The 25254-nt window shown below is 47.0% G+C and overlaps 1 protein-coding gene across 1 annotated transcript in view; it reads right to left on the bottom strand.

Annotated features, from left to right (window-relative positions):
- Positions 1 to 25254, bottom strand: part of LOC144106955 (ATP-dependent RNA helicase DHX30-like) — a 113777-nt gene that overhangs the window by 38325 nt on the left and 50198 nt on the right. The window contains exons 10-13 of the mRNA XM_077639920.1: positions 20389 to 20547; positions 11695 to 11920; positions 6963 to 7267; positions 639 to 847 (exon numbers count right to left, since the gene is read on the bottom strand). Of these exons, the coding sequence (XP_077496046.1) occupies positions 639 to 847; positions 6963 to 7267; positions 11695 to 11920; positions 20389 to 20547 (899 nt within the window). The remainder of the gene's footprint in view (positions 1 to 638; positions 848 to 6962; positions 7268 to 11694; positions 11921 to 20388; positions 20548 to 25254) is intronic.

Genomic DNA, 25254 nt, shown 5'->3' on the forward strand with positions numbered 1-25254 from the left:
GTTTACAGTTCATCTGCTTTTCTGCTCATTTATTGCAACTTACAGCAAGCATATTTTATTACATGCCATACTGTTTGTAAAACAACGCTTCCTTGTAAGATATGTTCTGTGAAAATTTGTATTTCTGCAGTCGTAGTCATGTTTTAGGGCCAAGCCAAGTATGCCTTGCTGTCTTCCCAGCATTACCACGGTGGATGAAATGCTCTTTCAGAAACTTGCATAGACAGTGGCACCAGCTTACCCTCTAGGTAACATTTATAAACTCTATGCAAGTGGCGTATGGTGGCGGTAGATGCCCACAGGAATAGATGCATATACTTTGACAGAACCGAAGTGTCTGTTCAAATGAAGTGGGTTTAAATTAACTAAACCTATGACTGAGAGTCACATATAGTACTGCTGTTTCATTCAGTTTTATGATGCATAAGTGACTGAGGTTTATCATGTGCCAAACACAGCGATAGGAATGCTAAAAGCACGCAAGTTATCGAAAAATCACAGCATCTTTAAAACATGCCCTTCTTTTTAGCGAACATACGATTTTGGAGCAAATCTATGACTACAGAGCAAGCTGGGGTGGGATGTGTGGTGAAAAAGACGGGAAACAAGAACCAAATGCTAGAATGAGGCTCACGCACCCAAAGAGAGCAGAGTAGATGATGGCCTTTGCCAGCTGCGGCGCAGTCGCAAAGTGGATGACATAGTGGCCCAAGTCTGTTAGCTCTTCGTTGGCATCCATCATGCCCATTCCCTGGAGATCCTTGATGGCCTTTTCAATCCGTTCCGGTGTAGGCGGGTCTGGAGCCAGCACAAGAATGTCCTTCACATTCCTCGAGGGGCAAAACAGCTGCGCACAACACACACACACACAAAAAAAAGAGGGAGCCGTGAAAAAGATTAAACCTATTCAATGCATAGGTATGGCCAAAAGGACATCTGCCCGTCGTAATCGTGGCCACATACCACAGCAAAACACACTGCATACTCTTCAGCGGCAGCATCACAACACTTTCTTAACACCAAAAGCGTCCCTGGTCTGCCATGGCAAGTGTTTCAACCATGCTGCCACTGCCTGGTAAAAAACTTTGTGCTAGTAACCACGAATCTGCCACTGTGCCTTTGCAGTTTATATTAAATCTTGGATATATGAGGAGCATTTTTGTTTTAAATGAGCCCCATGCAGAAACTGACATTAAGTGAAATTATGCTCTAATGACAAGCAAATGCACATGTCCTTCCTTCGCACAAACTGCCAGAACGAAATGAGCCACAAAAAACCTGTGCGCAGAGACTCGAATTGAATATGAGCCAGATCCTACTGATGTATGAATCAAAATGAGGCAAAACCACTTGCTTGAGCCTTTCTGTAAGACTGAGCCTCAGCACTAGGACCGTTTCGTGCAGTTTCATTTCTTCCTTCTCCAGCATTATTTTCTCATCAACTGTGAAGGACAACGGATGTGTAAATATTCAAAACTTCGAATACAAATCAAATTTGTTTGTTATTCAGTTCATATTCCATTTAAGAAATTTATATTTGAATATTTCTGAATATTGGGCAGTGATTTATTGCTGTGTAGACTTTCATAAATACGACAGTGGCAACGCCAAAATATCTGGCCACAGTAGCCGAATATCAAGTATGTAGTGTCCGAAAAGCATGACAAACGTGTCTTCTTCACTTTTTTCGCTGTTGTTTATCTCATGGACCAATCACATTCGGACGATGCCAGGCTTGGACCTCGTGTGCAATTCTGCAAACGGATTTTCCCACGTAACGCATGTGAGGAAACAAGATGGCCGACTACCTGCTCTGAACAACCACATTGCAAAAGTATGCAGTTTTTTTGTCAACTGTGATATGTGAGAGAGGCCACTAGCGGAATTTAAAATAGGACTCCCTAAGGTGGGGGGTAGAGTTGAGGTGTCACTAGCAGGGTAATCGATTGTGTAAAAACCCCTCCGTTTGCCAAGTGCATTGCAGCTGGTACACCTCTTACATGCATGCTGCACTAGGTGCAACAACAATAGGAAGACCCTAGTCGCTAGGAATAGCTTGGCTGCATAGTTTCGGTTTCTCAACTTTTCCACCAGCTCACGGCTATCGGCCATGCATTCGCCAGCCATCTGGTCACAGCTGTGCGCCCCTTTCGGACATTGATAGGCATGCCACTGATCATTTCAGCCTCGTTTTACAAGCAGTTTCATCATTCCAATGCCAATGAGCGTTCCCCTCGCTTACATCCGCATTGCATTGTTCTTCCAGCATGCCGAAACTTTGCGCTGCTGACTGGCTGTTCGCTGTTTGTGTGATGGAGCCTCCTCACTCAGTGAATTTATGAATTTTTGGCAGTTTCCATTTTCTTTTTTCCGCAAGGGGTGCTTTAAAAATTCAACCTTCAAATAATTCGGGCATTTCTTCCTGTCCCTTAAGGTCCAAATTAATGAGGCTTTACTGCCCAGCATGTTATTTAGTTGGCACTCATGTCAATTCATGGATTTCACTTGCTCACTCATTCTGCATGACCAGGTTGCTTTTTCAAGCATACAGATGAGTCAGTATAGCTTTTTTAATATCAACTTCCATGCACTGCTTGAAAAGAACAACGATGTTTGCCTATTTATCTTTTCTTGAAATTACTTGCAGATATTCGACGCGACGTTTGAAGGCATTTTTTTCCCCTATTATCAATTCGATTCATGTTTGAAAATTTCAATATTCTCACACCCCCACTTGCAGTAACAAGAATGGCATCAGACAACGAGCAGAATCCTTTAAAAAGTAGACGAAAAAGCAAAACCTTCTGGAAACTGGTTCACACAGCAGCACAAATTAAACAAACTTGATAGTTTTTAACAACAACAAAATAGAATAAACACAAGAAAATCCAAGACCAGCCAAGACGAACTCCTCACCTATCCACAATTTTGACAACAAACAAGTCAGCAGCATACAGAGGAGTTGCATCTGATCTCATTGTTTTGTTGCGTTGGAAAGCTTGTTGCTAAACAAAGAAATCTTATTTAACAAAATGTTACAAGTAAAATAATGAGTTATTTGTGAGGCAGAAAATTTCTCTGCCTCTGAAGTTGCTGCTGGAGGGGCTATATACTCGCCAGCAAGTGTGTTCTACAAATACCGTGTTTAAACAATTGTAAATCGACTTGAATGTAAGTAGACCGCCCCAAAAATCACATTTCCGAAAAATAAAAAAAACTTCCGAGATTGTTTAAGCTTGGCCTTGAATAGTTGAACGTGATAGCATTATCCAGCGGTCGCCATTTATCGCCAGCCGCTATCGGCTGCCACGCTCGGGCGTGCCCGTGGGCACATTCCAAAATGAAAATGTATTAGTCACTGGAATACTCGTCCACACTTGCGCCATTGTCCTTACTAGCACTGCCGTCGTGATCGCTGCTGCGGTCCCACAGCACGTCGTTCTAACGTCGTCGTCCAGCGAAATCCCACACTTCGCAAACAGCCACATGACGACATCGCGTGGAACAGCTGAAAATATTCCTCGCTGCAGCTGTAACACCTGTACCACCCGTTGCAAACGTCTAACTTGCGGCCCGGCGCGCAGCTGTTCGTTTCTTCGGCATAAAAAATGGCAGCCGTGAACGAGTGCTGGTCAATTGCCGGACCTGGGGCCCAAATGATGACTGATGAAGCACTACATCCAAAACTTGTGAAACGCAGCCGGCAGTAGTCAAATGCTTCAGAGCCAAAGAGAAACTACGCATTAATGACGTCGGCTCTTCCATCCGCTACCGACACTCCCCAGCACCGCTGCCGTTCCAAATAGGGGTGCCGCCTCGATTGGAACAGCGGCCCTTCCATCAACTATCAACGCTCCCTTGAGCACTGAGCCCGCATTTGAAAGTAAAAAGAAAACTCATTGGATGCTTGAGTTTCCGGTAGAACGCGGTTGCGTTATCGGGCCACCGCTGCTTATCAGCAACCGCAGTCAGCAGCCACATGTGGGGTGCCAGTTTGCTGCTTATCGATAGCCGCCATCGGCCGCCGCCCGTGCGCGCAGGGAGGGGATGCTAGTTTTGCGTGTTGACATAGCAGCTGCTCAAGGCCAGCATTAAGAGCGATGCGACAGAGCCACGCAGCGAAAATGCAACCACGCTGTAGCATGCCTGATCTCATTTGTCTTGCCTTTACTTATATAGTGCGATGTTTTCGTTTCGATTGTAAGTCGACCCCCCCACTTCGGATTTCTAAATTTCAAAAATAGGTCAACTTACAATCGTGTAAATACGGTATACTCCAACAAAAATGCACTCTTCTGCAAGTGATACAGTAGAATCTCGTTGCAACGAACTTCACAGGACCGCCGAATTTAATTCGTTATTTTGAAATATTGTAGTACTGAAAAACCATTATTTTCATGTCAGTAATGCATCACAAAAACTAAAATTACGTACCTTTGCAGCAGATTTACGTGTTAATAAGTAAATAATAAACGATAACGCTGGGCGCAGTTAAATTAATATTTATTGCTTGAAGAAGTCTTATCTTCTGGCGAGTAGATGACAAGCGCTGCAGGACGAATGCCTCCACATCCTCGACCTTCCTGTGCAAGTCATCGGGGACATCTTTGCAGCGCCCAAGGAATGATCGGGTCTTCTCTAGAAAGACTAGGACATCCGAGCTGGAAACAATCTCTTCCTCTTCGTGCGCTGATCCAGTGTCGGCATCGTCTTCATCGCTACTGCATTCTTCTTGCTCACGCACTTGATTCACGATGTCTTCGGTGGTGAGCTCCGCGGATGTAGCCGCCGCGCTGTCGCTGTCCACATAATCTTCGAAGGTCACCGCGGTGTCTACAGGGAGCTTCTCGGTAAGCTCATCCCACAGTTCTGGGCTGAGCTCTTCTGTGTTGTCACTACCTTCCGACGTAGATGAAGTCTCCAAGAAGCCAGCCTTTCGCCAGCAGTTGCTCATTGTGCTCGCCTTGACGCTCCACCACGACCCTGTAAGCATTTCTGCAGCTTGACGGATGTTGACCTTTGTGGGCAGCTTCAGTCGAATATTAATCATGAGGCGCTGCACCAGACGCTTCCAATATTCTGCCTTCTCACACCTGATGATGCCCTGGTCCAAAGGTTGCAGCAAAGAAGTGCAGCTCGGGGGCATAAATTCAAGCTGCACATTGCTCAATTGCACGTTCACTATATGCGCTGAGCAATTGTCAACAATAAGAATTTTTCTGTTTTTCTTCTTCATTGTGTCGTCGAGCTGCAGCAGCCACTGCGTGAACAATTCTCACGTCATCCACGCCTTCTTGTTGGCTCGGTAATCACAAGGTAACGAGACAACGTTCTTCAAGCAGCGTGGCTTAGCAGACTTACCAACAACTAGAGGCTTGAGTTTTTCCATGCCCGTGGAGTTGCAGCAGAACAGAACTGATATTCGGAGACGAGATTTCTTTCCATCCTTGCAACAGCCGATAAAAGCACGCCGTTTCGTCGGCGTTGAAAACGTCGTCTGGAGAGAAAGACTTGACGATCTCTTGGAAACGCTCGTTCCGCCAGGCAACCTCACTTTCGGCATCTGCTGCCTTTTCCTCGCCACAAGCAACCTGCCAGGCGATGCCATTCCTTTGCCGGAAGCGATAAAGCCATCCGGCACTCGCATTGAAACCGGAGATGGCTTATGCGACCGCGAACTGTTGTGCCTTTTGCTGAATAATAGGGCCTGACAAAGGCACATCGTGCTGTCTGGCATCCTTAAACCATGTGAGGACGGTGTCGTCGACGTTCTGGTAGTTGCCCAGCTGCAGACGTTTTCTTGAGGGAGCCAGCTGCGACTCCCGATGTAGTTTTATGATCTCGTCCCAATCTTTGAGGATCGTTGCCATTGTTGGCGGTGTGATGTCAAGCTCCCTGCACAAGTCCACTGCTGCGACAGAATGTCCACTTTTTCTTTAAGCGAAAACTGGCATCACTCCTTTTTAACGCGGGAGCCAGGAGACCTCATTGTCGGCAAAGCTAATGCACAACACAATCCACGCACCGATAACTTTGAAGATCCTACCGTTCGCTGTCAACGTGGTGACACTGCGCTGAATAGGCTTATGACTACGGCGCAGTATGCGACCACACGCTGGATGATGGATGGATGATAATGGCCTTACCCTCTGTATCGGGCGGCAGCTTGCGCCGCCTAGCCTATATTCATTCAACGCGACACTCACGTTGATGCCGATGCTACTGGGGCTGTATCTGTTGCAACAGGTTCCCCAGCGCATAGCTGCTGCTTCGGATGATGATGACAGGCATCAGCTTTAGGGATTTGGTACGAAACTTCGACGGAACTTCATAATAACGAAGCGCCTTGCGACGATTGCGAGATTAAATTACATACGTTATTCTGAAATATTCGGTAATCTGAAATTCGTAGTACTGAAAGTTTTTTACATTCAAAATATAGGTATTTTGGCGTGGATTTAAAAAAAATTCGTAAATCTGAAAATTTCGTTAGTCTGATGCTTGTAGTAACGAGATTTTACTGTACTTCAAATGTGCCAGAGAGCACTTATGGCAAGTGACATTCCCCATAGCGCACTTGGCGTGCTGCTTGACTGGATTATGCATTACATTGCGACATAACCTAAAAAAAATGTTGAGATGCTGCCCTGAATTCAGCATCAAATGGTAATACTAGGTCGCAATCCTTTCTTTCCTTCAGGCCTTCCACATTCTTGCATTTGCATTTAGAGGAACGTTCTCGCTCCTTCTAAGAAACCTTACAGTGCTTTTGTCAGCCATTCCTGGCCTTCAGCACTATATAGGCATATTGTACATGGATGGCATTTTGCCACTGTCAAAATACTGCCACAGTAACAGAGCTCAACTAAACAGATAATCCCTTCAATACGTCATACATGCAGTACACAAGGCAACACAGGTGAAACAACGAACAAAAACCAGAACAAAGCCAGTCCGCACACCTTGCAGTCAAGCACCACCCTCGTGAGGTCAGTCGCCTGCATCTCGGGCAGTGCAAACTGCTCTCGGGATGCAAGGTCTGTGCGCGTGTACAAGTGGTACGACTCTCCGGGTCGCAGCCGACCCGCTCGGCCCATCCGCTGGCGGGCGCTCGCCTGGGAAGTGGGGAAGGTGCCCAGCAGGCTGATACCGGTGGACGGGCAGAAGCGCTGTTCCCGCTGGAGACCTGCGTCCACCACGTACACCACGTCGTCCACCGTGATGGAGGTCTCGGCCAGGTTGGTGCACAGGATCACCTTACGCACATCTGTCAACAAAATGCAAAAGAGGATGGCAAACTGCTGCAGGCCTTGGTTTCCCAAGCACATAAACATAGGCATGTGCCAGTTATCATTTCCCCTTTCCCCACTTCATTCTGGGACTAATCATACTGCGCTGATTACAGAAATTTTTTTCACTCTGCAGTCTGCGGCAGGCCACGGTGATCTCTGCACCACGAAAACACGTTCGTGACGCCAGATAAGTTGAAAATTTTGCCCCCATCAAACTGTAAGCCTCAAGTCAAAAAGCAGGTGCATTTCATGCATGTGCGACACTGTGATCTGGCAATGTCAGAACTCTGCGCGGGGTGTGGGGAATCTTTTTTCGTTGGGGTGCACGCTCTTGCAAGGAAACATTCTTTCATATTTTTTCTTGATTGCCTTACAGGTGGACTCTCCACAAATAGCATCACACGGAGCTGCCGTGATTTGTGGCTGCTTTAAACGTTCACCTTAACCGAGAGACACGCAAAATGGTTTGACTTACAGGACTATAGACACCAGATTTTTGCTTGCGTGATTTCTTCTTTCAAATGAAGCATTGATATGCATGTAATACCCCATGACATTCAACTACGAGCAATACATAATTTACACTATGAGCGGGCATAATTTACACACCCCACGCGGATGGGAGGTCTACATACTGGCGGCAATATAGAGGATATATAGTGCGTTATGAGTCAAGGTCGTGTAAGGAAAATTTTCACGCAATTTGCACACCCCTTTTGAAGCCTTCATTTAAAGAAAAGAAGTGCACAAATTACACAAGTAAATACAGTAATTTATAATTGAATTTCTACTCTTACGCTGTTTCAGTTTTGGTTTCATCAACCAAACGATGGCTGTGATGTGACACTTGGGTCATGTGAAGCCCGAAAACGCGTGCAATATAAACGCTGATACGCTGATAAGTACAGTGCAATTCACTTATACCGACTGAGAAAAATGGGAAATAAGATCGTTATAAACGATCATCGTTATATCTAGACCTGCTAACTGCTAAAAAAAAGCAAAAAGAACACACCCATGTATTTCCTCATGCATGTATGTATTACCCCATGCATGCTGCCACTGCCACTGGAGCTCCTGTCAAGAGAGCACAGTGTCTTGGCACTCTGCCAAGTTCGCCGAGCGAGCCACCACCACCCCCTCTGGAGCTACCGTCAAAAGATGAAGTTCTGCGATGTTATCAACGCACAGCATCTTGCCGTGCTGCCAAGGTCTGCACTGCGGACAGCACGAAATGGGGGACCACGCAAGAAAAGCAAATGCTTAAAAAAAAGAAATTCTCAACCATCCCAACAACGATAGCGCTTGGTTCCCAAGGCTGTAGGCAAGGCGCCCCCGCAAAACGGATTTCGCCACGCTGGCCCGTTTTGGGCATTTTTACATCATTGTGTTCATAGCATTTTATTTTTTATCATACTTTCAGGCAAGTTTTGGTAGTAAACACCATCCGGAATCCTATCGTTCTATCCGCTATTTCGCCGATAATTGTATCGTTTATATATATACGGTTTATTTTTACATAGAGGCAATGGGAGAATTGATAAATCTAAAGAATTTGGTCGTTACAAGCGATATATCTTTATATCGTGTATCACAATAAGTGGATTGCACTGTAGTTTTAATTCACTACAACAATTAAACCAGCCTGCTTCAAGAGCTGGAATGACAACAAACGATATATCAGTAGTTATCGTCATTTTTTCGAGCCTCACGTGACCCAAGTAGAACCCCTCTATAGTAAAGCAGCTTGAACCAGCCAAAAATCATTACTATATCAGGGTCTTTACTACATCAGGTGCTGGCGATGGCTTGGCTCTGACTACGCCCTCTGTCTGCTTACTAAGCACGAGGTGTTGGTTTATAAAAGAAACACTCAGAAATACCTTACATCCTGCTCTTATCATCCATTTATGTGATAATTATTTTCAGTTATCACAAATAATGTTTTCGACTTCGTTTACATCTTGTGGATTTGGTTTGGTTTATGGGGGTTTAAAGTCCCAAAGCGACTCAGGCTATGAGGGACTCCGTAGTGAAAAGCTCCAGAAATTTCGACCCCCAGGGGTTCTTTAACGTGCACTGACATCGCACAGTACACGGGCCTCTAGAATTTTGCTTCCATCGAAATTCGACCACCGCGGCTGGTATCGATCCCGCATCTTTCAGGTCAGCAGCCGAGCGCCATAACGCTATGTTTTGTGGAAGTACCGCATTTAAACGAATACAAGGCAGCTACGAAAAAAAAGACAGTTGGTTCCAAGTGAAAACCAAAGCTTTGCAAGTTCACGACATCGTCATCCGTGGCCTCAACGTCATTTAAGAGGCAGTAGCTAAAAAAAAAACGTGCGCAACACAGTCTAGCGAAGCGTATTGCGGCTGTTTAATAAGTTTGGGATTTCGCTGCACGACGATGTTAGAACGACGTGCTGTGAGACCGCAGCAGCGATCACGACGGCAGCGCTAGTGAGGATGATGGCGTAAGTGTGGACGAGTAGTACAGTGACAAATATTTACATATTGGAACGTGCCCAGGGGCACGCCCGCACGCAGCAGCCGATAGCGGATGAGATAACGGCGGCCGGATAATGCTATTGCATTCTACTGTTAAAAGCCAGGCTTAAGCAACTTCCAAGTTTTTTTTTTCTGACAAGTGATGTGCAGGGGACGACCTACATTAGAGTCGACTAAGTATGGTACAACCACAGAAAGGCCAAAAAATTAAACACAGCTGTCACCACAACCTGACATTTTCGCAAACAATGGTGCATCAAGACAGCTTTATGAGTGCAAAACCACAAGGCAAGGCTATACACCACCATTCACTATCATAGTGATTAGAAATTCCTTCAGAGTACGTAACTTACGAGTTTGATTTGTGCAAAGGGAAATTTTTAAAATCATTTTCTTGACAATAAATGCACCTGTTGTTGCTGGACATGCTTTAAATTGTCCATACCATCGAAAAAATCTCAAAAAGGAAAAACTTTTCATAGCGACAATGCTGCCAAGACTGCCAAGTGTGAGCAGTGTGGCCTCACGAGCATCTACTTCTCCAGAGAATGGTGAAGCCTAAACGGAAGCGGGATCTGCTTATGCGTTACAGCCGAGTATGTATAAAATACTGAGGACCGTTTTAAGAAGTGATGTGTTATACCATGTAATTTGTGCTAGTGAAAAAATTGCTGGGGAAAATTAAGCTCCACCTCGAGGGTACGATGCAATAGCGTGGATCGGTTAATGCCCCTATATGGAATTGGTCATTCTGGACTTTACATTAGTAGATCCCTGGGAGTCCTCACACTGCTCAAGGCACAGTGGCGCAGCAGTCAAGAGATGCGCCACTGCCCTGTGATGGCAGGTGCTGCTGCCGGTGGGGCTTGTCCAACCCAGGTTGCTCTTCCCAAGCAACACCTCGCCACCAATCATTATTTTAACTGCCACCAGCCATGGGGGTCAGTTTGCTGAAAATCCAGTGGGTAGGTTGTGATGACATCCCCGGTTCATGTGACCTAGGTGGCCCACCTAGGCTGCTTCACCAGGGATTTGAACACGATAGTGTTAAAGGCCCCGTTACCCAGAAAATCCGGCATCAGCATTGTCGGTGTTGTGAGAGAAAAATCGCAAGCATGACTCTGGGAGGCGGTGCACACAGAGAAACCTAGGAGGCAGGTGGGCATACCGAGGTCACGTGGCCTTGCAACATCACAACCTGCCCACCAGATAGCTAATTACCCATCGTAACCTGAGCCACACAAGGCCCACTGCTAGGAGCACCTGCCATCGCAAGGTAGTGGCGCATCGCTTAGCCACTGCACCACTGTGCCAGGAGTGGTATGGTGACTCCCAGAGATCTATGAATGTAACGTAGAGAATGACCATCTGCATATATAAGAATTAACCCATTACGCTATCACATCATAACCTTAAAGCAGAGCTTAAGTGTCCCCCCCAATTTCTCACTCACAACGCCGACACTGGATTTCCTTTATAACGGGAGCCTTAATGCTATCGCATTATTAAGTGTTCCTTATCTGTCTCAAAGAATTTAAACAAGTCCGTCAAGCCAAATAATAACGATGATTATGGACGATTATAGATTTTTATGGTGCAAGGGCATCTATGGCCAAAGAGCATCATGACACAAGGTATTTTCAACTTCTCAAGATGAGGTCAAAGACCCATTTCCCAACCATTTCACCCTAAATAAGCCAAGCACCAGACCAGGGGAAAACTTGTACCCATTGTATCACCGGTGGGTGCCCGGCGGCACTGGGGATTGAGCCCCGCACCTCCCACATGCAAAGCGGATGCTCAACCGCACAGCCACAGCTGCAGTCAAGCCAAATAATAGTGGGAGGGGTGGGGAGAGGTTTGTGCTTCACATATAAAAACAGAGACTGACCTGGAGGTGGTGTCTCAAATATTCTCTGCTGCTCCCTGTATCGCAGCTGAGAGTGGAGTGGCAGAATCCACTCATGAAACCTCGCCGGTGCCACCTTGCAGAGTTCGTTGCGGACCCAGGTTATCTCACTCCAGCCTGGCAAGAAGCATAGGACTGCTCCAGGGGGCTTTGTCTCCATGATGAAGGTCAGGACCTCAGGAACAATCCGCACTGGGTCACTGGCAGCCTGCGGACAGTTAGAACGCATGGGTTTCCACCATGTGCTTCCCCCACTACACTCTGCCCATAAAAAAAGGTGCTACAATCAACTCTTGATAATATGGACACAAAGGAATCCAAAATTATGCGAGTTTGAATTAAGAGGAGCCTTTTTAACGCATCTGACACTGCTGAGACCAAAGCATCAGATTGAACAAACCTGATGTTTGAACTAAGCCAGTCTAAATTAACGAGAATTCAATGCAATAAGACGGAGGCCACGTTTAATATCAATAATGGCACACAAAGATAACCCAGACACAGACAGGAAAGTATCATAACTCTGTCTGTAATGTGTGTGCTCTAAGGAATAGTATTTGAGTGCTTCATCTACAGATTTGACCGATAAGAAACTGTCTCTTGTTGGCAGGCCAGCGGTGTTTCGTCACGTCTTTGACATTTGTCTATGGTCTCTTGTGCTCTTCCTTCCATTTTTTTTTTCAGATGCTTTTACTTTCAGAATGGTTCAATGCATGACTATTTTAGAAATTAAATTACCGTATACTACATACATATATTAGGTTGGGGCAACCTGAAAAGAATGAAAAATAATAGGTGCATATTAAATACAGTCGAAGCTGGATATATCGAATTCTAAGGGAGATCGAAAAATAGTTCGATATAACAAAAATTTCATATACAGATAAAAGCTTAACCTGCACTCGAGATCATGACAAACTGTGGCTTACCGATCACAAGATTCATGAACCGCAAAGTCCGGGCACACAACATGAAAGCCCTTTATTTCATGGAAAAATATCGCCATATTTCGACAACTTTTTGCTGTGATTAATAAAGTTGAAAACACTAGTCCCGATCTTCCCGATACCGTCCAGGTGAGACAACCCGGTATGTTCTATTTTGCCGCAACAACGTCGAATGAGGCTGAATACTGACTCCAGTTCAACGGCTGTGCACGGGTGCATTTCTTCTGGAACACAGTTGTCCTCCTCGTTGCTGGAATCGCCTTTTTGGGCGCCAGCTATTCTGGCTACAATATCCTCACCAGCGAGGTCAGCTACAGCCTGAACTTCACTGTCACCGTTGATGAAGTCCTCAACGATAAGTTCCACCAGGACGACACCGGGAAAATGGGACAAGTCGTGAGACGCATCCTCTAAGCACTCATTATCATCATCCAAAGCTTCAAGACATTCATCTCCAGCCACTTCATGGCCTGCCTTGCCAAAACAGTTGGCTACTGTTGCCTGTTTTACGTCGTGCTATGTGCCAGTAATCATCTGGGTGGCGCCAAGCAGGTCAATCTTGAGATCAGTTGCCATGCGGAGGTTCATAAAAAGCCGCTGACAAAGTCGCCTTCTGTAGTCTACCTTGAAAGCCTTTATGATACCGTAGTTCATGGGCGGCAGTCTCGCTGTGGTGTTCAGCGGGAGAAACTTGAGTTCAATGTTCTCCAGCTTGCAAGTCATTTGATGGGCCAAGCAGTTGTCTAACAGAAAGCATACTCGGCGGCCCGACCTGCCCAACTCGGCGTCCCAAGCCTACAGCCATTCAACAAAACGTTGGCGTGTCATCCAGGCCTTTCTATTACAGCCATAGCGGACAGAAGCTGTTTGCAATTCTTGAAGCATCACGGTGACGTACTCTTTCCGATAACAAACGGACACAGCTTGCATGAGCCATCCGTTTGCCGCAAGCAGAACAGTCACACGCACTCTGGTCATTTTCCCACCATGACATGAGCTCCCACGGAGATCGAGTGCCTTATTCGGCAGCATTTGCCAAAAGAGACCAGTCTTGTATGCACTGAAGACTTCGGCAAGTGAAAACTTTGCAGCGATCTTCGGCCACTCCTCCGAGAGCCACTGCTGCATCTCCTGGCTGCTGACAGCCCACTTTTGCCTGAAATGGCTTTTCCCACAATGCCGTGGCAGTTTTTAAACCGTTGCAGCCACCCAGTGCCACCACAAAAGTTCTCTTCGCCAAGAGCCATGGCAAACCATTTGGCCATCTCAATTAACAAGGGGCCATCCACAGGGATGTTTTTTGCTCAGACTTCGAGAAACCACGCATACAGCGCCTTCTCAACTTTGTCGAAAGTAGCAGGGTGCACACAAAATGCTGCCAAGCGACTTTGCTCACCTGCTTTGAGTGAGATGTCCTGCTTGTATTTTAACAGCATACTTAGAGTGCTCCGCGCTATGCCGAATGCGTGTGCCACGGAGGACTTTTTTTCGCCATTCTCAACGCACTGGATCACGTCGAGCTTAGTTGCGAAGTCCAGATTCTTTCTCTTTTTTATGTCCGTAGATGCCATAGCTCACTAGATGACAGTATTCACGCACGCTACAATCGACACCTTGAAACAAAAACACGCACATGAAAAATGCGACAGGCCCCACACTGGCCGATGGAGTCAACTGGAGTCAGTCAAGGAGGCACAAAGGGAAATGACGGAGAGAGACGAGGAAAACGCAGCGGAAATGCCCTGTTGCTAGTTAGGCCAGTTGTGGGACACAACGGGTGCAACCACCTAAACGACCGCCTGGCTCGTGGCCTCCGCGATCGGCTCCGGCGGCGCGCCAGGCGTGGAGGCCACGCCTGGCTCTTTCCAGTTCTTTCGTCTTCCTCACCAGTGAGGAGGTGCTGTCCTCACTTAGGGGCGGTTTTCTTCCTTTCCTGAGGAGACATGGCTTGCAAACGTTACCGCTCGCCTCCGTACCGTGCGTTGTGCGACCCGAGATGCGAGTGTCTTTGAGGAAAGCGCACTTCCCAGGGGCCCCGTGTGGTGTTCGAAATATCGAATGGCCAGCGAAACTGGAGTTCGATATACTATGCAACTGTCCTTTATTTTTGCACAATATTTCCAAAGGGATAATCTTTGTGTTCGATACAGCCAATAATTAGAAATATGTGGGTTCGACTGTACTTGTGTAATGAACACATTCGCATAATAAACCCACATCCACACTTTTGTCAGTGAAAATTATTTTTTTTTTAAATGGTTGGCTTTTCGTACCCATTCCTCAGTTCTCGCGCCATCTGAAGTGCAGACCTTGGCAGCGTGACAATATGCTGGGAGCTGATAATACCACGGCATAACACCGCGGCGTACTTATTTTTTGAGGAGAGCTTCTATGGAAGGCCAGGGGAGGGGGGATGTTCGAACGTGGCAGAGCGCCAAGATGTTGCGCGCCCTTGACAGAAGGTGCTGGTGATGGTGGCTCGCTGGGCACGGTCTGCGCTACTGTGTGCTTAGAAAGCTGGCGAGTGCTCAAGCATCTGAGAGATACGTAGCAAAAATGCCTAAACCCTCACTGTCCTGCGTGTTATTTTCAACTTGGCACTAACAACGCGCACCGCCGATGTTCAGCATGTTCGTTTTATCTCACCGCGATTTGCCAGCGTGGCCCGGTATCACACTATGATACAGCAAACATCTTTAAACGTGAATGATGCTAAACACCAGCGACATGAACAGACAGACAGAAAAACTTTATTGAGCAAGTGAGTTTTAGACCCAGCTGGGTCCCTGGGCCACTGCGCGGTCCCGCACTGCATCAAGTAGGTCATGCCGGGACATGACGTCGGCAGCCCGAGTCACCGCAGCAAGCTGCGATGTCGGGTCTGCAGACATGAGCAGGACCTCCCAGTCCTCCCAGCTCGAGATGACGTGCTGTCCCCGCGGGGGAGGCTCAGCAGGGCAGCCGAAAAGGATATGGGAGAGTGTGGCGTGGGGGTCACCGCATAGGGAGCATGCAGGGGATGTGCCGCAATAGTGGGATAAAAGCTGAGGGTATGAGAGAGAGCGGGTCTGGAGGCGTCTGAAGAGGATCTGTTGGGAGTGCGTAAGAGAGGGGTGGGGAGGAGGGTAAGTCCGACAGTCCAAACGGGGTATTTGCGTGAGCTCCGCAAAGGTGTGCGCCCGCTCCCTCGAGAATCCTGCATCGAGACTGTCCTGAGCCCGGCAAATCAAACCTCGGGCCAATTTATCGGCAGCCTCATTTCCAGGGTTCTCAGAGTGAGCCGGCACCCACTGAAGCTCTACCCTGCGCGGTAAATTTTGGGTAGGGGCGTTCAACAATTGCCAGGCAGGGGCGTGAATCCTGCCCCTGGCAAAGTTGGACAGAGCCGTTTTGGAGTCGCTGAAGATGTATTGGGCGTCCGAATGTGCAAAGGCTAGGGCGATGGCGGTCTCCTCTGCCTCCTCAGGCGTAGAGCCCGAGGGAAGACGGTGAGTTAGGGGGTGAGGTAGGGTTGGATTGTAGGCAACTGCTACCGCTTCATGCGCTGTACATGCAGCGTCTACCCAAACGGCATCGTGGGCTTGCCCATAATACTTATGGAGGGCATTAGCGCGAGCTACGCGGCGAGGGATGCGATATTGGGGGTGGACGTTTCGAGGAAGGGGTTTCACAACGAGAGGTGTATGGATGTGTCGAGGGATGGCTATAAGGGTTGACTGGTTAGCGGGTATGTTGATGCGAAGGGAGGAGAGTATATGGCGGCCAGTGGCGCTCGTGGCAAGTCTAAGGTACTCTGTCTGAAGGTGCGTGTCAACTAGTTCCTGAATGGTGTTATGCATGCCTAGCGCAAGAAGTTTGGGTGTGCTAGTGCTACGAGGTAGGTTTAGGGCTGCCTTAGTCGCAAGGCAGATCATTGCATTCACGCGTTCGGTTTCCGTACGGTTCAATTTGAGATATAGGGTTGCGTATAGAATGCAGCTAAGCGTAAATGCAGGCACTACTTTCATGTTGTCCGCTTCGTCTAAACCCTTGTTAATGGAGGACACTAGGCGTAGAAGGTGCAACATGGATTGCGTGGAGGCCTTCAGTCTTTTAAGTAGAGGCAAGTAGAGGCCCTGCAAGTAGAGGCCAAGAATGCGGAGGGCGGGTGTGATGGGGATAGGGGATCCTTTTAAATTGATTTGGATGGGCGAGTTAGCGCTAGATTTTGGCCTAATTAGGAAGAGCGCGGACTTAGATGGGGAACATTCGAACCTGATGGATGACGCGTTAGAGGAGATGGTGTCTGCTGCTAACTAAAGAGTTTCCTCAATTTCCCCGTCAGAGCCATGAGTGGTCCATGTGGTAATATCATCAGCGTACATTGTATGCTTTAGGTGTGGGATTAGAGCCACTTTGTGAGCTAGGGGGATGAGAGCAACGTTAAAGAAAAGGGGGAGAAAGGACCGCCCTTGAGGGGTTCCGAGCTCTCCGAGTGTATAAGGGGATGTGGTAATCTGATCTATGAGCAGGGAGGCAGTGCGGCCCGAGAGCAACGCGTGAGCGTAGTTGTAGGTTTTAGGGCCTACCTGTAGAGCCTGCAGTTCCCGTAAGATGGCATCGTGTTGAATTCTGTCAAATGCCTTGGTGAGGTCAACTGCCAGGATAGCGACATGAATGCGTCTGACTGCATGCTTTTGTTGATGGTGGGTGGGTGGATGGATGGACTTACTGACGGACGGATGGGTGGGTGGACGGATGCATAATATGAAAGTTTGACTCTCCCAAAAAATCTGTTTAAACTTTTTTTCTAGCGTAAAGAATTCTCCCCCCAAATTGATGTGTGCTTTTCCGGAAGAAAAGTGGGCTCGTTGCACGAGTAGTCAAACCTGGTTATAACGAACAGCATGATTTTCCGGAATTTGTTCAATATATCAAATATTTCGCTCAATCCAAACCCGGTTTTAACAAATTTCAGTATCCAGTTCGTTATACAGGATATTGTGAAGTCGAGCAAAAATGCGTTACCGAATGTAATCCCATGCCACTCGCCATGCATATCTGCTCCGAAAACAATTTATTGCACAGCAATCTGCACTTACTTGCAGTAGGCGGTGATCTTGGTTTGCACAGAGCATCTAGAAACAGCAACGTGAATTACATTCTCAATGCACGATAAAATGTCAATAAATTCAGGTTCGCTTCCTTGTATATCGGCACAGTAGCAGCGCAGCACGTCTGCTACGGTAAGTGCTTCATGAAAAGTCGGGCGAGGGCGGTAGTCTTCCGGTGGCAGCGGCTCCTCGTCCTCCTTGACGCCAGACGCCAGCAACTCAGCAACGATTTCTGCATCCAGTAGGCTTGCCGCCACCACTACCTCGTCATGAACCATCCCGAAATCTTCGAAGGAGACATCTTGGAGCACAGTGTCAGGAATGCGGGCAAGTTCTTCCAAAAGAGTGGCAGTGTCACCGTCGTCTTCAGCTGTACTCGTGGCTTCGGCAACCGCCTGGCACAGTCCAGCATGCCGAAAACAGTTCACGTGTTTTCACAGTTCACGCAACAAGCGTTTTCTTTTCTCCGCGCTCAACGCAGCGAAGAAAATCCACTTTGGCACAAAGCGGCAGAGCTTGCCACTGCTTCGTAGCCATCTTCGAAATACATCAAAGGCAGGAGGTACGGGAACGCAGCAATGGTCGGAATCGATAGCACCAGCACATTACAACGCATGAGGAGCAACCAAAGCAACTGAAAGACTAAACGTCAACAAAGATGAGAACATGGAGGATAAAAAAGAGGAGGAGAGTGGTAGGCGAGATGTGCAGCCAAAGTCACATTACCCTCTTTCTCTTTTCTACTCGCTATTTTTTTATGACACTGTTCTGTCCGGTGTCACAATAGGCCTTGAGATGCATGGACATAACTTGATCCCGAGGTGAGCAGTTGCCGAATAGGAGCGCACAGCAACGGGGCGAAGCTGGCAAAGCCGGGGGCTGCTCGACCGGTTCGTTGCTTCCCCCTCCACTCTCTGCGTGCTCTGCTAGTAGTCATTTTTTTTCTTTTCCAACCCGCGCCGCGGCAATGGGGGAGGGAGCAGGCAGGGAAGCGGGCGCATTGAGGCACTCCGGAAGCTGGCGCGCGACACCCGTGGTTGATCGTCAAACCCGCGCTGATGTTCGCTATATACAATGTACAGTTCAAGATAGAAAGTACATTTCACATGAGTAATGCTATGACAGCTTCGAGTGTTCGATATAAAGCATAATTTTCTCTACCTGGGTTTATTATAACCGGATTTGACTGTACTAGAGTTTACGTTAGGTTTAGGTTTATAGGGTTTCACGTCACTAAGCAACTTAGGCTATGAGGAATGTCATAGCGGAAGGCTCTGGATAATTTTGACGACCTGAGGTTCTTTAGAGTGCACTAACATCGCACAGAGCATGGGGCTCTAGCATTTCATGTCCATCGAAATGCACAAAGACAAAAAGAGAATTGCTATACCCGCCGCAGTGGCTCAGTGGTTAGGGTGCTCGACTACTGATCCGGAGTTCCCGGGTTCGAACCCGACCGCGGCGGCTGCGTTTTATGGAGGCAAAACGCTAAGACACCCGTGTGCTGTGTGATGTCAGTGCACGTTAAAGATCCCCAGGTGGTCGAAATTATTCCGGAGCCCTCCACTACGGCACCTCTTTCTTCCTTTCTTTCACTCCGTGCTTTATCCCTTCCCTTACGGCATGGTTCAGGTGTCCAACGATATATGAGACAGATACTGTGCCATTTCTTTTCCCCAAAAAACCAATTATTAATTATTATGTCCAATGATTTGCGTTCATCTTTGTGGGGGCCTGCCTTGCAGTCCCCTGTGTTTGCTTTCCTGCGAGGCACCGTGCAACAGCAGCCTCGCTTCAAGGAGGTACACATTCCCTTGACAGGTACATTAACTAGCAAGAGAGGGCACCAGCATTGCAGTGCAAGAGACTGCTTGTAGCCCGCGCGCGGGAGAGGGCATGAGGAGGTTCGGCTGGGATCGTCGGCGCGAGCGGACGTGTCGCTCCCGGCTCCGCTCTTGGCCAGCGGGGTGAGGAAGCGGCAGGAAGACTGGCTCCCGTGTCGTCCCGTCCGGCTTTCAAAGTATCCCTTGTCCTAGCGTGGGCGAACATTCACTTGTAACCTTGCTGGTGCGTCAGACGACCTTGATTCATTAGCGTACCTTGTTGCTAGCTGGTGTTGTTGTTGCTGTAGCAATAAATGCCTGTTTGTGTCAGCCAAAGTGCCGTTCCTTTGTTCCCTCAGAGCAAGGCCCGCCGTGGTCGGCGAGTGCTCGGTGGCGTACGCGATCACGGGCTGGGGTCTGGCGGTTTTGAACTGTGTCAGCCGTGGTTAAATGGGAGAGAACGTATATATATCCCGAATTCAACCCCACATCTTCTACCACTCCTTTTTTTGCACTTCCACCTGCCGGATTGGATCAGTGCTTAGGGCGCTTGGATACTGGGCCGGAGGACATGGGTTTAATTCCAACCGCAGTGATTACGCTTTGATGAAGCGTGAAATGGAAACGGCACCTGAGTGCTGTCCGATGTCAGTGCACGTTAAACAACTCCAGGTGGTCGAAATTAATCCATAGCCCCTCACTATGGTGCCCCTTATAGACCGGCTTTGGGATGTTAAAACCAAACCTTTTCTTTGCTTTCTGGAATATGCGGCAAAGACAGACAATGGCCCAGCCAACCATCGCCACACTTACCTTTCGCAGTGCATCCTGGGGCACTAAGTTGTCAGCCACAAGGTCCTCAAGAAAGTACTGAGTCACAGGATGAATTTTTCCAGGAATCCTGATGATGGGCGCACCGTTGAAGTATTCGGAAAACTTATCCGCGTTGATAGTGGCACTCATCAGGACCACCTGTTAGGTGAAGTGAGAAAAATAAAAATGTCTGTCTACAAAAAGCACCGTAGAATTTCTTTAATTCGAAGTCGTCGGGACCACAAAAATATTCTAATCAAGAGGGTTTTCGGTTTAACCAAGGACAGCCAAAAAGTTTCACAGGGACACCTAATTACATAATCTGTAGGCCAAGCTACAGTATTAGAAGCTGTTCATGCCTTTACCGGAGGTGACGTCATTTTCCTCCAGACAGCTAGCAAATTTTATGACTGACGACACATTTTCTTTCCGATGACCTTTAATGCCACTCCATAAATATAGGAACCTGGCAAAATATTTTACTGTGGGAATGCATCATCATTATTGGACAAACTTTGCAATTACTTGAAGTAATTTAAGACGTTGGTAACCTAACCCTCTAACCATGACACACCACACAAGGAAACTGCGCAGGCCAGCATGTCACACAGTCAGCCGGTCACCGACAAGGAACAAGAAAAAACTAGAATTCCGCTGTTATGTTCTTGGATGCTGCGTTTTCCTGGCTGCTGCATCTTCGTGAGCCAGTCCTGTCCAAGCTTCCATAGAAACCCGTGCAACAGCAAGTTGGCTGTTACATTGTAACTGTGGCAGCTTTCCCACATGCTACGTCACGAATGTCATTTCAAGGTAGTGGTTCATCCCGTGCCAGCATTCTGACAGCCAACAATCGGGGCGCACAGAATGGCAATGGAGCCAAAGAGGTACTCTATACTCAATAGCAGGTTGGCCGTCACCATGTTCGGCGACCTGCGGCATGTTGCACCTATGTCAATGCTGAGCACACTCACAGTCAGCGTGAAGCTTGTCTTGACTGCTGGTGCAGCTTCATCACTATTGAGACACGAGCACAAACTAATGAAGGCGCGAAAACAAAACTATGCCACGACAAATGCTACCTTGGCAACGCTGTACTACGTGCAGTCATCTGCCTTTTCCCTGTCGCTAGCAGCTTAAAAATGCAATTTCTAGTTCCAACAGACAAGTATTGTGTAGGATTGAAGCGGCCGCCTCAAAAACGACACACAAGAAGCACACACGTGAACTAACTTTGCCCATACTCTGTGCCCGCACCTCAGATCTGTGAAATAACCGTGTTGATGCAGGCCACCAGACCTAATTATTTGGTAAAACTGACATTAGAAATTATGCGGCCGCAATAATTCCTAGAATTATCTGGGATAGAATTACCTGGGACAGAATTACCAAGCCTCAAACCGAAACAGAAGTGCTAGCACACCTTATTCAAATTTGGACTAGCCATGCTAAATTGTCCGTCATTTTTTAAAATGTTTCTCTTAGTTTCCGGACCTCCATACAGTAGGCACAGTGCACTGCAAGCTGCAGCATGTTTCCTTTTGCATCTGAACCTTGTCTCATCAGTGGCAGTGGCAGAGCAGCCACTGAACACCAAGCGAATGAAAGCAGTCACCGTCAGTTGTCTGTTTTTGTGTGACATGCCTGGATGAGGGTCTTAAAAACTTTTTTGTTTGTCCACATACCTTGTTGAAACTTGACACAGAGGTGTATCATAAAATGCTGATTTCAAATATGCATTTAGATTCCAAATATCTCACCTGGAAGGAAACTTGTGTCAAAATGACATCCCAATTAGGTCATATCTTATGGGTCTTTATGATAATTTCTCATTTAAAGAATCTTTTTTAGGAATATGCAGACATTTCCAAAAGTCCACTGCACATCCTAAAGCTTTCCTTTTTCTTTTAAACATGATAGATTAACAGCTAGGCCAAGTGTGGGCTAATTACTGCCACACTGTTTTTCTTTCCAACTGTTATTTATTTATTATCAACAAAATGACTTTATAAACATTTTATTAGCTTTAGGATGTGCTGTGGGCCTTTTCAAATGTCTTCGTGTTCTTAAAAAAAAAGCTTTCTTTAACTGATAAATTACTATGAAGGCCCGCAAGAAATAATGCAATTAGGATATGCTAATTTGCCATATATTTTCTTCGAGGTGAAATATTTGAACTCTTAATGAACATTCAAAATCAGCATCATATGATATACCTGCAAGGTATGTTAACAAATAAAAAATAAGACCCTCATACCCCCCTTAAAGCAGTACAAAAAAGTCAATGTGCAGGAAACTATCAATCCCTTTCTCCACAGCTGCTTCACAACTGAAACGTGAATTGGGGCTTTTTTTTGCCTGAATTTAACCTTTCGATTTCAGCTATGTCTAGAGAGTCCAAAAAAATCCGTCAGTGACTGTAACAAGACACAAGGTACCTGTTACTGCTCACTGATCAATTGATTACCTGGTGACTTTCTGCATACACTGTGGATTATCAGGCAAACTGTCAGAATTAACCAGGCCAGTGAAAATATCGCATTTACTCGAATGTAATGAAAGTTTCTTTCCAAGATTTTCTGTCCCTTAAAGTCTACCCTCGTGATTTGACCGTGATTTGACTGCCCTAAAGCAGTGTTGCGGTGCAGCCATTGTGAAGCAATCGCAACTAGGTTTTGGTTTCCACAGTTTTGGGGTATTACGTCTGTGGCAACATGAGTACCATGGAAGCCAAGTCCGAGTCTATCCAAAAGTCAAAACTTCATCCTTTGTGTTCATTGGGATACCGCGCCTCCCGCGTTGTGGCGTCACATTCTTTAAATGCGGCACCGTACGCATCGCACATCAACCACCACCCCGTACAAGGCACCAGAGGGGGCACCCATCTTCATGTGCTTTGTGCTAGCTTACTGAGGTGGGCGCACTGTCCCGCTTCCTTAGCGAATTTCTCGCTGAGAAGAGCAGCTGCGACAGCCGCAGTCAGCCCAGGCTCGTCCCGCAGAGGACAAGAGAGCCGCACATCCTCTAGTGCACGTTGCCGTGCCGGTTCCCGCATGTGCGCACTGAGGGTAGCGCAGGCTCAGACACCTGGCAGGTACAGCTCTGGGCGCTGTGTGCATGCGCAGACTGGCTCCAGCACATGCGCAGGCGCTCAGGCATGCTATGCACATCATTAGGAAGTGTTCATGGAGTTGTGCTACGGCAACGCGTGCGATGCCATCCCAGAGGAAGTACGCTGAACTGAAACCACACCAAGCAAGCATTCCAGAAACGTTACTCGCATGCAATAAATACTTGAGTTCAAATATGTACCAAATTCGGATCAAATGAAGTATCGAATACTTTACTATTTGATCGAACGTTTGAAATTACCAAATATTTGCTCATGCCTAGAAATAACCCCTTAGGCATTAATTATCGGGTGGGAGAAAATTTTCAAATTTTTTGAGAGAGCATACCAAGATTGCACACAAAGAATTCCCAGCCTCTCGGAAGATTATCTATGCCTAATCTCTCAGTAAACAGATCGCTACATATTAGGCATTTTAAGCACACATGCTTGTGCAGAACAAGCAGGCAGGTGCATTCGCTGGAGCCGTACCAGAGCTACCATAAAACAAAGGGGCGTCCATCTTAAGGGGAGACATGGCTCTTCACAGCCGAAAATTGGTTTAAAAAATTGAATTTCTTATATTTAGTTTTCACTATTCTGAGATCTTTCCACAGCTATCTACGAATTTTCCTTACAAAACACCGCCTAATTCGTGTGTTATAGCGCTCAAAATATGTGAATCCGTGCACTTAAATTGAGGTCGAATTGCGCCAAACTTTGACTCCCCGCAGTTTGAGAAATATGCGCTCCACTCGCAACATATTGATTTCATTTGAAAGGCCGAGATTCAGGCTAATCCCATATCTCAGTTAGCGACCATGAGCAAGCAGTGGAAGCGGTAAACAAAGGTACAAAATTGTGCAAAACGCGTGCTGCTATTGGTCTCCAATATCATGCGACCAAAGTGGCAACTTTTAATTGGCTGGTGGCTTCAACCACTTGCAACCCGGTGCGAGTTGGTCGCACTGCGCCGTTCCACTGTCACGGCCAAGCTAGGTTCGTCAGTGCAAAATGAGGAATACATATTTCGATATGTGCAACATCTTCAGCCTATGAGGGAGCAAAAGATAGAGATCTGAAGCCGCTGGGTACACTGCATCATCGCAACCTGTTATCTACGATCAGCAATCAGATCAGCGCTCAGCAGTACAGCGCTACAGTGAGAAGTGAGCACAGATCCTCTCAAGAGATTCCTGCTGCATACAGGCAGCATAATTGTGAGTGTGCAGATGAGGAAGTGATACCTAAGGAGCTTTTGTTGATAGCCAGCAAGGGCACGATAGATCGAGCCTTACAGCAATGCTAGTGGTGTGACGGCAGCGGCGGTCACAAACCGGCGTCCCCGCAACGTGCAGAATCTCAAACCTTGACAAAATAAACTTTGTTCTTAATCTTTTGAGGTGCAAGACAAGCAACGAGCACAAATAATTACTTAGTGGTTGATTGCAACCACAGTGTTGTTGCGAGATACACACATGCACACTTCGACTTCGACAACAACTTCTGGGAAGTCACGATGCAAAGGCATTGATCTCTGGTACCAGCCTCCAGATCGTGCCATTTCTTCACCGGCAATTTCCTTGTTGCAAGCGGGATTATGTTGATGAAAAATGGTACACCTACACCAGAAACAGACAGAACACATTTAAGTGATTTCTAAGTTAGCCTTGGTGGCACAAAAATATGCCAAAAATGTCTTTCCCCGATTTCTCACAACTGCATTTCTGACACGTTCAGAATTTTGGAGGAGCAATATC

This window comes from Amblyomma americanum, chromosome 10 (assembly GCF_052857255.1).
Source record: "Amblyomma americanum isolate KBUSLIRL-KWMA chromosome 10, ASM5285725v1, whole genome shotgun sequence".
Lineage (NCBI taxonomy): Eukaryota > Metazoa > Arthropoda > Arachnida > Ixodida > Ixodidae > Amblyomma > Amblyomma americanum.